This window comes from Peromyscus leucopus, chromosome 20 (genome assembly GCF_004664715.2).
Source record: "Peromyscus leucopus breed LL Stock chromosome 20, UCI_PerLeu_2.1, whole genome shotgun sequence".
NCBI lineage: Eukaryota > Metazoa > Chordata > Mammalia > Rodentia > Cricetidae > Peromyscus > Peromyscus leucopus.
The window spans coordinates 2,915,587-2,928,683 of record NC_051080.1 but is presented as its reverse complement, the minus strand read 5'-3'; the positions used below and the strand labels follow the sequence as shown (position 1 = coordinate 2,928,683).

Below are 13,097 nucleotides of genomic sequence, written 5' to 3'. Positions count from 1 at the left end.
TCCACCCTGTGGGTCCCCCGCACTGAACTCGGGTCATCAGGCTTGGTGACAAGCACCTTGACCTGGTGAACCATCTCACTGGCCCCTTGAAGTGTTTTCACAGACGGTGGGCACATTCATGTAGGTGTAAATTAAAGCTTAATCTGGAATTCAAGGAGAAAGGGGTAGAGCTCAAAGTCAGTGTGAAAGAACTCAATAAGTGAGAAGTTACTTCGTTGTTTTGCCGGATAAAAGACGAGGAGGAGCTGAGAAGGGCAATGGTGTGTGGTAACCATGGCCCGGGGAGAGGCTAGTGAGGGCCAAGAGGAAGGTCTGTGAAGGAGAGCTTCGGGGTTAAAGGCGGAGGCCCAAAAGAGGGCAAGGTAAACACCGGTCTGCCAGATGGGGAGCCAGGCTGTCCCACCTGCCCCGGGTCACCTGTCCCGTAGTGACTTCCTGAGGTACCGTGGCGGTTCCAGGGTGAGGGTAACATGGCCTCTGCCAGACTACAGGGGGGGGGGGGGGGGGGGGGGGGGGGGCGGTGATCATTGCCGTTCTTTGAGTGACAGGTGGCGCTGCAGCCCTTGCTCCCTCTCTGTCTCCACGCAGCAGGGACCAAGGTCCTGTGCTCTCTTTACTGTTCGCCATTAGCGATTTTCACCCATCACCGGGGACCAGACAGTGAATACTGGCTCAGTGCAAGGCCTGTTCAGTTAACAGACGCCTGCCTGGTGGCCCACACCTTCAACCCAGCCCCCAGGAAACAAAGGCAGTTCAGGGCAAGCCTGGTCTACATAGTGAGTTCCAGACTAGTCAGGGCTACACAGTGAGACCTGCCCCGAGAACCAGCTCTCCACGGGTGAGAGAAACTGGAGAGGTGTGACGTGGGCGGGACTGTGCGGCCTACCCACTTTTGCAGGAGACTTCTGAGGGGCAAAGCTTAATTCTTCCTTTTATTTTCTCTCTCTCTGCTGCTGCCTGTTCTGTCCTCCAGTCTGTTTTCCTTCTTTTCCCCGATGCTCTCCTTCTCTGTCTCTTATTTTTCTCTTATTCCTTTTATACCTCCTAAGCAAAAATTTCCACACAAGAAAGATCACCTCACAACCACAAGTTACATATTTTCCAAAACAAATTAAAATCTTTACACAGAAAGAAATTATATGATGATCACAAATTACATGTTTTTCTTAGAAGCACACAAGTAGTTAAACAAACATTTTTCTTTTCTTTTTTTTTTTTTTTTTTGGTTTTTTGAGGCAGGGTTTCTCTGTGTAGCTTTGCGCCTTTCCTGGAGCTCACTTGGTAGCCCAGGCTGGCCTTGAACTCAGAGATTCGCCTGGCTCTGCCTCCCGAAAGAGTGCTGGGATTAAAGATGCGCCACCACCGCCCGGCTAAACCTTTTCTTTTGTCTTAATTTTCCCACCATCAATGACATCTTCATCCCGAGCAGTGGTTCTTTCCTGACTGACTGACAGTTTAAGTAGGTCAAGCATATTCAGTGAGTTCTTTTGTGCAGCGGGCGGCCGTTTGCGGCTTCAGTGTGGCAGAGTCCCACCCTATTTATACTCTACAAAAGTTTGGACAAGTGGTCAGCTAACCATCTGGCTTTCTTTACACACAATGGGGTCATTTCATTTCCTTTCACAATTTTGTTTTTCAAGGTGCACACCGAAACCTGCAGAGAATTCTGTAAGCCACATGACCAAGGAACTCAGGCCTAACCCTGGGTGTAGGGACACAGCTGCTCTCTTTGATCATCATCAGCCTGTTCTTCCACAGGCGGAATTCGTGGGTCTACAATGCATGAAACTTCCTTGTTCTTATTTTCCCATCTTTTATGAATCTCACAAAGGGGAAGATAACTTCTAGCCTGCTTTTGCCTTTTTTGTATCTGTTATTGGAACAATTGGCAAAATAACCCAAACCATTTCCTAATCATCTTCACTAACAGTCTTGGCCACCTGTGCCTTTTAGGCTGGCTAAGAATGTTCAGTTACATCACGGATTCAGCTAAGCATCATTTCTCTTATAAAAATCATCTTCATTATGATCTGTAAGCAAATTGCCCAGTGAGGAGTGGGATTTTCCCGTGGAACAATCACACTGTATTAGACACAGTGGGATCCTCTCACATAGTGATCACACCATGCCACAGACAGCGGGAACTCGGCAGCAGCAAGGGGCATTCTGGGAACAACCCCTCTGTGGCTTTGCCTCTCCAGGGTCCCATCACAGCTTTGTGTCTGGCGGCTTGTATTCCATAAGCTCCATTGCTGACTGCGCCTCCTCTGACATGACCACCAGCAGAGACCAGACCGTCTCAAAGACAGAAAAGGCAGGGAGGGAGAAAGAAAGACAGCCTGAAAGGAGGCCATAGCAACAACATTCAAGAAAAGCCTAGAATATAGCTACAGTGAACCCGAGAGGGAGGCCCCCAGCGGCAGGAGATCGTTCTTGGATATGTCATCCTCACTTACAGGGTAGACTCCTAACAATGCTCTGTCTTAAGGGGAAGCTGTTTCTGTTTGTCATTGAATAAAGAGAATTCATTTGTGCCAAGCCTGTGAGAGAGTCTCGGGTCCCGTGACTTCCGTCTCCCCAGCCCATTCATGAAGTGAGGAGGCACACCTGTTGTTTGTGTGCCAGGATCCACACCAGGTCCCGCACGTGCTTGTGAATCACACTACCAATGAGCTGCATCCCCAGCTCTCCATTCTGGGGCTGTCGAGGGCCTGAGTCTCTCCTTTTGGAGCTGTTCAAGGCAGGTGCTTCTGGCATCACAGGGACTTTCTCCACCTCTGCGCTGCTTCCCTTATTCCGGGTGTTTCCTCCTGAGTTAGATGCTTTCCATGTCACTGTGACAAAATACTTCACAGAAAAGTCCACTCCGGATCCTCTTTTCAGAAGGTTTAGTTTGTGGTTGTTTGGCTCCTTGTTTCTGAGACTGAAGGCAGAATGCCATGACAGCAGGAACATGTGGAGGGGACATGGTCCACCTCGGGGTGGACAGGAAGCAGGGAAAGGGGTCAGGGCCAGATAACGTCCCTGTCCTAGTTACTCTGTTGTTGTGAAGAGACACCATGACCATGGCAACTCTTACAAAGAAAACATTGAATTGGGGTGCTCCCTCATAGTTTCAGTCCATTGTCATCATGGCGGGTGTGGTGCTGGAGCTGAGACTGCTATATCTTGCAGGCAACAGGAAGTCAGCTGACTCACTGGGTGGTATCCTGAGCACAGGAAACCTCAAAGCCTGCCTCCACAGTGACACACTTCCTCCAACAAGGCCACACCCACTCCAACAAAGCCACACCTCCTGATGGTGCCCCTCCCTATGAGATGATAGGGGACCAATTACATTAAAACTCCCACATCCATTCCCTGGCCCCCATAAGCTTGTAACAATATCATAATGCAAAAAGCATTTAGTCCAACTTCAAAAGTCCGCATAGTCTATCACAGTCTCAACAATGTTTAAAAGTCCAAAGTTCAAAGTCACTTCTGAGATTCATGTAATCTCTTTTAACTGTAATCCCCTATAAAATCAAAATCAAAAAGCAGATCACATACTTCCAACATATAATGGCACAGGATATACATTACCATTCCAAAACATAGGGAAGAGAGTGAGGTGTAGTGAGGAAATACAGGACCAAAGCAAGACCAAAACCAGCTGAGCGAACTCCAAACTTTGCGTCTCTATGTCTGATGTCAAAGCGCTCTTCAGACTCCAGCTCCTGTCAGCTTGGTGGCCTGCAGCACACTTCTTCCTCTTGGGCTGGTTCCACTCCCTGTTAGCAGCGCTCTTCAGCAGGCATCCCAGACTCTGACACCTCTAACATCCTGAGGTCTCCCAGGCAATCCAGGCTTCAACTTCACAGCTTCACACAGTGGTCTCTCTACTAGGCCTTCATTCAGGGGCAACCCTGGTCTCAGCGGCTTTCTTTAGGCCCAGAGGCACATTCCATAACCCCTTTCTTCTGTCCTTAACTCTAAATCCAGAACCACGTATTGAACCTGCTTACACGTCCCCCTTGTTCAACTACGCCTTACCAGCTTTCTCTCCTTTACTGCCTAAGCTTGGCTGTCCTGAAACTCGCTCTGTAGGCCAGGCTGACCTCCAACCCAAGGTCTGCCAGCCTCTTCCTTCCCAGGGCTAGCATTAAAGGCATGCCCCACCACACCCGGCTCTAAGCTTTGTTTTAGCGCCTTTTCACAAGTTGGAAACCTGGCTGGTTGGGATCTGGCCCTGAGGTCACCACTCCCTTTATTCCATTTCTTAATGTATTTCCTTGAACACAGGACTTAGCTCCATTCCACTTCCTAGTACTCTTTTCTCAAAATTTACATCTTGTAATTTCCCTGCTCAGCTTGCTCCTTTTCATTATTAATATTTATTAAGCACGAACACTAGTAACCACATGACAGTCTATACTAAGCTGTTTTGAGGTTTCTTCTGCCAAAGGAATTAATCCAGAACACTTCACTCTAACCTCAGGCAGACTCTTCAGACAAGGGCATCTTTCTTCATCAAAATATCACAAGAATGATCTCTAGGCAACATGCTAACATTCTCCTCTGAAACCTCTTCATCCCCACAGTTCATCAGATCACAGTCAGCACCACTGTCTTCCATGGCCCATTAAGCAGTGCTTAAAGTATTTTACTGCTTTCATAACCCAAAGTACCAAAGGCCATATGCCTCCAAACAAAAACATGGTCAGGCCTATCATAGTAATACACAACTTATGGTACCATCTTCTGGCTTAGTTAGGGTTTTTATTGCTGTGAAGAGACACCATGGCCACAGCAACTCCTATAAAGGAAAACACTTAACTGGGGTGGTTTGCTCACAGTTTCAGAGACTCAGTCCATTATCATCATGACAGGGAGCATGGCAGCGTGCAGGCAGATGTGGTGATGGAGTAGTAGCTGAGAGTCCTACATCTTACAGGCAACAGGAAGTCAACTGAGACACTGGGCAGTATCCTGAGCATAGAAAACCTCATTGCCCACCGTCACAGTGACACACTTCCTCCAACAAGGCCACACCTCCTAATAGTGCCACTCCCTATGAGATTATGGGGGGAATTACATTCAAACTACCACATTGCCCAAACTTCCAAGAAGCTGCTTTATCCAGCCAAGCAGGAAGCTCTTTGACCTCCCAGTAATCCATTCAGATTTTGAACCCCTTAGTGGATTAAAGCATCCTTTTGGTCTCCCCAGGAACAGCTCTCACTGACACACAGTCACAATTAACCATCACACCTCCTCTTCACACTGTAACTATATAGTCCACCACTGTGCCGAAGGAGGGGCTACTTTGTTCATGAGTTCCATAGAAAGAAAATAGCACTGTGGTTTTCTGCATCAAAGACTGTCTCACTCCTGGGGCCCTCCACCCATATCTGTGGCATCAAGGAACTGAAAGGACAAAAGATCTTGTCAAGTCTGATAAACAGTGTGGGTAAGGTTGTGAGTAACTGGAGCACTCATGTCCTCTGAGGAGTGTGAAATAGCGTGCCTACTGTTGCTGGTTCCTCAAAAATGTGAAGGTGTTACCAGCAAGTTCTACTCCTAATCATATGGCCGGGCCGAGGTGGTTCAAATCCCAGTACTAAGGAGGCAGAGGCAGGTGAATCTTTGAGGATAGCCTGGTCTACAGAGCTGGTTCCAGGACAGCCAGGGGGCAAAATGTGGAGAGATTGAGAACGCTGTGCTTAGTTAAGAAGCCAGGCATAGGGGTTGAAGAGATGGCTCAGGTGTTAAGAGTGCATACCGCTCTTCCAGAGGACCTGAGTTCAATTCCTACCTCCCACATCAGAGGGTTCATGACTGCCTGTAACTCCAGTAGCAGGGGATCCAGTACCACAGCGTCTGTGGGCACCTGCACTCATGCCCACACACCCATACACAAACACCCACACGTACACACAGACACGTGATTAAAAAGAAAATAAATCTCTTTTTAAAAGAAGCAACAAGGCACAAAGAACATGTATTCCTATGAAATGTCCAGAAAGCACAGATTAGTATACCTAGGACCAACAGGATGTGGAGGCAGGAGGATGACAGCCGGAAGCTGTGGAAATTCCCTTGGGTAATTAAAATGTTATCAAGTGCTATGATGGCTGTTTATCCTAAAAGCCATTGAATTACACATCTAAAGAGCTGGATTATATGGGATGTGAATTCTTTCTCTAGAAAACACTGGCCTGGGAGCTCAGTGGTGGCCCTGCCTACGCAGGGCCCTGGGTTCAATCCCCAGCATCCCTAAATAAACCAGTAAATAAGCAAAGCGGGGAACAGGGGAGCGGAGTGGAAGCGTGGGACCTGACGGCGGGCAGTGTGCTGTGCTGAGGAGCTGCCATGCTGGCACACTCCTGCTGGTTAGGCAGACATTGCCTCTCTTCCAGGCCTTCGAGGACATCTACATTGAGCAGAGGAAGACCATCCGTACCATCCTGGAGTATGCAGACAAGGTCTTCACCTACATCTTCATCCTGGAGATGTTACTCAAATGGACAGCCTATGGCTTCGTCAAGTTCTTCACCAACGCTTGGTGCTGGCTGGACTTCCTCATCGTGGCTGTAGGTGTCCTGTTTTCCATTTCTCACCCTTTCTAGCAGGAGCTGGGGCTAGCCAGGCTAGGTTAGCAGTCGGCACATAGCTGTGGGCTTGAGGGGAAGTCCTCTGGAGACCCTCTATTGTCCCAGGGACTGGCCTGTTCTCACAGCACTGGGTCTGGCCTATTTAGATTCAGAAAGTCCCGTCTTTAACCTGGACACCAGAAGGTTTTGCTCCCAGACAGCGGGATATCGCCTTTCTGCTACTATGAGATGGGATTCTGAGATGAGGTGTGATTGTTGGGATGAGGTGGGATGTGGGGATGAGGTGAGGTGCAGGGATGAGGTGTGGTATGGTGTGGGGATGAGGAGAGGTGCAGGGATGAGGTGTGGTATGGTGTGGGGATGAGGTGTGATGTTGGGATGAGGTGGGATGTGGGGATGATGTGAGGTGCAGGGATGAGGTGGGATGTGGGGATGCGGTGAGGTGCAGGGATGGGGTGTGGTATGGTGTGGGGACAAGGGAAGGTGTGGGGATAAGGTGGGATGTGGGGATGAGGTGGGGTACAGGGATGGGGCACGGTCTGTCACTCATGTCCATGCCCGTGGATATTTCCTAGAAGTGTCCGTCAAGCCACTCTTCCTGGGAAGAAGGACTGTGGTGTTGCCATTTCTGCTGTGATCACCAAATGAAAGCTTTCCCCCTCCAGGCTGACTGACCCTCTCCAAGGCTTCACGGCCGTGAGCCGCCATGTTGTTTTCAGGTTGAAGGCAGTGGCATCGTTGGCGGTTTCTCCCTGCGCCAGTTCTTGCTCCCCCACCTCACTAACCATGACTGTCTTCCTCTTTCTGTAGTAGCTAAAATGTTTCTCTTGCAGCATTTACAGAAAGAGTGCGTGAGAATCACGGGACCAGAGCTGTGGAGAATTTCCCCGGGTGCTGAGAAGGGCTGGAAAGATGGGGGGGCTGGGGGCTGGAGACTGGGTGGGCCATGTGGCAAACTGCCTGTGGAATACCTCTGGGACCTAGGGCAGATCACCTAGAAAGTCTTTTTAACTCGTGTAGCAGGAGCCCAGGACTCGTCCACAACAATGACTTTGGCTTCATAAATGCACCCCCTTCCCAGGTTAGTGACCACTTTGAGACCTGTCATTGTGGCCATGTCTGCATCTGGGAGCCAGCTATCTTGTTCAGGGTTCTCTAGGGAACAGAACTTACAGCCCGAATCTCTATATACAGAAAGGGGATTTAGTAGAATGACATACAGGCTGTGGTCCAGCTAATCCAACAATGGCTGCCTATGAACCGAAGGTCCAAGAACCCAGTCATTGTTCAGTCCAAGAGGCTGGATGTCTCAGCTGGTCTTAAGTATATCCCAGAGTACCAGTAGTAGGCTCCAATGCCAATAAAGTGTGGACTTGCTAGCCTTGTGAGAGCAAACAGGCCGAGAGCAAAGCTTCCTTCTTTCATGTCCTTATCTAGGCTTCCAGAAGAAGGTGGGTCTTCCTGCCTCAAAGATCTGGATTAGAAGTGGATCTCCCTACTTCAAAGGAAGCAGAAAGCCCTCACGAGTGTGCCCCTCCATTTTGGGGTTTTAGTTAATTCCAGATGTAGTCAAGTTGACAACCAAGAACAGCCTTTGAGAAGATATGTAAATAAGGTGAAGAGGCCCACCTGCAACCTTAAAGTAAGCAGTAGGCATGGCCCCAGGGAAGTAGGCGGGTCCTTGCAGTTAGACCTGGACACCTAAGCAGCTGTGGATTCCAGCTTGTGGGGAAGAGTGTAGAATGGTGTCAGAGACTAGGCTGCCTCTCTTCCTAGAGAAGGGGAAACACATAGTAACTCCCCAGGGCACCTCGACTCGGGAAGATGCCCACAGAGCCCTTCCTCTCTTGGGCTCACTGAGGACCACTCAGATGGATAGGTCCACGACCTGCTCTAGCTGCCCGAGAACTGTGATGTGGAACCAAGTTTCCCTTTTCCTCCAAACCCCAACTTGAACCAGTTCCTCTTTGGGCTGAGCAATCCCAGATCCAAGGATGTGGTCAGATAGGTCACGGCACACACCCCTGTACCCAAGTGTGCTACTAGGCACATTCACCTACAGATTGCCACTTATTTATCAAGTGTTTTCTTCTTATATTAGGCAGAAAGAAGGTAAAGCAATAAGATAGGCATATGAAAGCCGGGTGGTGGTGGCGCATGACTTTAATCCCAGCACTTGGGAGGCAGAGGCAGGTGGATCTCTGAGTTCCAGGCCAGCCTAGGCTACAGAGTGAGTTCCAGGAAAGACACAAAGCTACACAGAGAAACCCTGTCTCAAAAAACAACAAACCAAAAGGCATATACTAATTGACTATAACCCATCAGTTCCTCTAGCTTTTGGAATTGCTGGACTGCTCACATTGGCTCTGAAGATTATAATCAGCATGAGTTGAATGCCATGTTCTGTTTGGAAGTGCCTTAGTTTATAAGGAGTCCCAGGACAAGCAGAGATGGCCCCAGCCCTGGAGAGCTTATACCATCTTCCACAGGAACTCTAACCTAGCTCTAGACCAAGGTAACCCAGGCTGTGAGAACGGGGCTCTCATAGGAACTACACTCTTTGACCTCTTCCCTCTGTCCATTTATTCATTTGTCCAATGTTTATTGAATATCCATGACGGGCAAAGCCTGCTCCATGTTGTAGAGAATATAAAGAATATCAAACCCAGTTGCTTCTCCGTCAGAGCCTAAAAAGATGAAACACACACCCAGAGGCACAGCCTGCTGTGTAGGGATACCCTACCCAGTGATAGTGGAGATTGTCACTCTTAAATTGTGGATGGATAGTCCTAGCACTCGGGAGGCAGAGGCAGGCGGATCTCTGTGAGTTCGAGGCCAGCCTGGGCTACAGAGTGAGATCCAGGACAGCCAGGGCTGTTAGACAGTGAACCCTTGTCTGGGGGGGTGGGGATATGGATAGAAAATAAGGCATTGATTGGCACCCAGATAACTAGACCTGCCAAGAGTGTTACTGTCCACTGAGGAATGTATCTCGTTCTGTGGACATTGTAGAGCTTGTAGCTGTAAATTTTAGGTCCTAACTTAGCACCATATGTGCAACACTCTCCCATCTCGCCCACTGGTGACTTCGTGTCAGAACTAGTTGTTATCTCCAGGCCTGTTGCCCTGAGAGAGTCTCATTTTTCCCCACCGTCTCTCAAAGCCACTGTAAGCTCTGCTTTTACAGGGCCAGGAGGTGAGTCCAGGTAACAGCTTAGATAGTTCTCTTTATTAGTCAGCCATGCGAATTCCCAAACAGTCCTGTTTTAATTTTTCAGGTCTTTGTCTACGTCGGCTTATGTGCCCTGTAAAAGAAATCTATCATCTTTCTCCAGGGAACGTTTCCCATTGCTGTCAGGGCTTCGCTAGCACATCTGTTCAGGAATGGGAACCTCAGACTGACCTTGGCCTACTGAAAACATTCTCTCCTTGGAACGCCCTTTGGAGACGCCGTCCAGTGTTCGCTTCCTTCTCTGCCCGCATGGCCTCATTTTGTCTCTTTATCGCTGCTTCTTTTTTCTTTCTTTCTTTTTTAGGTTTGATTCCTTTGTACACTTGAACAAATGTTCTGATTATGTCCTATAGGAGTTTAACCTGGAGACCCTGGAGACCGAGAGAGCCATCCGCTGAGGAACAGTCCAGAGGAGACCCTTGCTGATCTTGCCTTGTAGATCTTGGCTCAGTGGAGCAGCTGAGCAGATGGCCTCTCGCGGCTTTCAGGCCAGCCTCTTCATTGGCCTCTGTACCCCTCTACCCTCCCTCACACTGTAGTGTCCTTCTTAAAGTCCCCATCCTCCAGAGCTGGGGTCTCTCTGCCTGGCGTGGGGTCCCTAGACATCTGTCACCTGCCAAAGCTTCTCAAGGTGACGCCGGCGCAGAGGACTTTTCAGTTGAAATGGGGTAGCTTACCTTCAGGTGTCCCCACTAAGACCAGCTAACAGTCAGGCAGTTGAGACTACTTGGGGTTAAGGTTGGCTTGCGGGTTGGAGAAGTAAGTCAGCAATTAAAAGTGCTGACCGCTCGCTCTCGTCGAGGACCCGAGTTTAATCTCCACCACCCGTGTGACTCCAGTCCCAGGGGAATGACAAGACCCCAGCCTCACATGCATGCACCCACACACAGGCACACACATAATTTAAAAAGAAAATCAGTCTTTTTGTAAATTAAAGAGAATAGTTGGCTTGTCCTGGCCATAGTAGCCAAGAGACAGCTCTATATAAATTTGTACTAATTGTTATAAATAAAAAGAAAGTGATGGGTTGGCTGCTGTGTTCTAGACCAGGGTTTGGAGGCCCTTGACTTGAGTGAAGATCAACCTTGCACCACCTTCACGGAACAGGGAGCGCCTAGCAGGGCTGTGCCTCCTCCGTCTAGCTTTGAACACTACCTAGGACTCGACTCCGCAGAAGACACCAAAGCTGAGGGGTTATGAGTACATGCACACGTGGGCTTGCACCTATTTTAAAGTTGACTCCTTTAAGCCTACTTCCTATTATTTCATTCTGCTTCTGTCCTCACTAATCCTGGTACTGAATTATAAAATGTCTTCCTACTTAAAAAAAAAAAAATTATAGCCAGGCTTGGGGGCCTTTAATCTCAGCACTCAAGAGGTAGAGTCAGGCAGATCTTTGTGAATTCAAGACCAGCCTGGTCTGTAGATTGGGTTCCAGGACAGCCAGGGCCACACAAAGAAACTCTGTATCCAAAAAAAAAAAAAAAAAAAAAAAAAAAAAAGTTGTTTTTAAATGTTTATGTATGTAGCTCAGTAATAAAACACTTGCCTAGCATACACAAGTCCTGGGTCTAATCTCCAGTTCCAAACCATTCAGAAAGAGGTATCTCTGTGTGTGTGCACAAATGCATACTTCGGAGACACAGAATGAAAACAAGCTAAGGAAGAGACCAAAAGCAGCAGATGAAACTAAGTTGTAGATTTTTTTCTCTTTTCTCACTGGCTCTGGCTTTGAGACGTTAATCAAAGTAGACTTATAGCTCCCACTCCAGTAGAGGGGATATCTTAGCCCATCCCAGAGTCATGTATAGATATAATAGGCCATGACATGAGAAAAAGGCTGCTATGAGAAACCCCAGGCTCAGACATTCTCAGATATGATTGGGTGAAGGTATGTTCGGTGCTCCAAGGAGGCCCCCGTCTTGCTCAGGTCAAGCCCAGGCAGCTCTCTAGGTGTGGCTAGTACCCAGTTTTGAGAGTCATCCTGATAATAGGAGCAAGGTAAGTTTGCTCTTGGGAGCAGGGAGGTGTTGACCTGAGTCTAGGCCTGCGGTCTTCACGCCAGGATGTCAGCAGTTCAGCTCTGGGCGGTTCAGACATTGATGATGTGTTGAAATACTGCCATGTCACCTGCATGCCGGAGATAGGTCTCCATAGCCTGCCCAGGGAGACCGAGCACTGGCCCAGGTTAGCAGTGTGCCTCTCATCCTAGCCTCCGAGCTACCACTGACAGAGGAAGACCCTCTCCCCGGGAATTCTTCCAGTTATTAGTTTAAGGAGGAGAATAACCAAAGACTGTCTTGGAACTGGCAGAGGCCAGTACACTTGGAGCTGATCTGGAAGGAAAGAAGGGAAGTTACAAGTGTGGATTTGGTTCCTATGGCCACGAAGGGTGACAGTTGGGCTTAGCAGATGGAGGTTATAGTTAAGAGCGAGAGAGGGACTGTGTAAGTAGCCAGAATCCCACCAAGGAGGCTCCTGGGAAAGACAGTCACCTGTGGAACTTACTGACCATGCTTCCTTTGTTAATGTAGTGGCTCATCCCATTCTCAAATGATTTCTTGTCAACCAGGATAAGAGAGCTTGTCCCTGTCGGAAACTCCATGGTGGCTGAGCTGAGGAGGGGCAGCTGGTGTGGAGTGTCTGTATTTATCTGTATTCTTTTCCATAGGTACCATTAAGTTTGTCTGGCTTAATTTAATGGGAACTTCTGGGAGCCGCAGACTGTAAAGGGCGAGGGTAAGACTCTTGTCGTCCCTTCAGGCTCCTTCAATGGGACCTCCTCCTCCTCCTCCTCCCCTTGCCTCTTCCCTTTCCAACTGCGTGTGTCCTGCCGCCTGCCCCTCACCCTCTCTTCCCCGTGTTTCTCTTCTGCCTCTCTCAACCGCCTTTCCTTCCAGGTTTGAGTCAAGTTGAAGTAGGCTGCAGTAGGCAGCCGGTGTCACCCACTTCCTCTGCTGGGGGCCCCGGGCTGTTAAATCAGTGCTAGGGGTTTATTCTAACACTCCGGAACCTCTCTTCTCTTCTCTTTTCTTTCTTTCTTTTTTTTTTTTTCTTTTTTCTCTTCTGTCTCCGTGTAGGTCTCTTTAGTCAGCCTTATAGCTAATGCCCTGGGCTACTCGGAACTAGGTGCCATAAAGTCCCTTAGGACCCTAAGAGCTTTGAGACCCTTAAGAGCCTTATCACGATTTGAAGGGATGAGGGTAAGCTATTAAGAGCAGCCGATCCTTCTGCATGCCAATGGAAACTGTTACAGCATGCTAGAACTGATC

General features: G+C 48.7%; 1 protein-coding gene across 8 annotated transcripts in view; it reads left to right on the top strand.

Moving 5' to 3' along the window:
* Positions 1-13,097, top strand: part of Scn8a (sodium voltage-gated channel alpha subunit 8) — a 184,150-nt gene that overhangs the window by 147,270 nt on the left and 23,783 nt on the right. For 5 of the 8 annotated variants that reach the window (XM_028874539.2, XM_028874535.2, XM_028874540.2 and 2 more), the window contains exons 20-21: positions 6,399-6,572; positions 12,906-13,028. In XM_028874539.2, coding sequence (XP_028730372.1) covers positions 6,399-6,572; positions 12,906-13,028 — 297 coding nt within the window. The remainder of the gene's footprint in view (positions 1-6,398; positions 6,573-12,905; positions 13,029-13,097) is intronic. The other 3 variants (XM_037197355.1, XM_028874541.2, XM_028874542.2) reach the window with 1 other exon arrangement.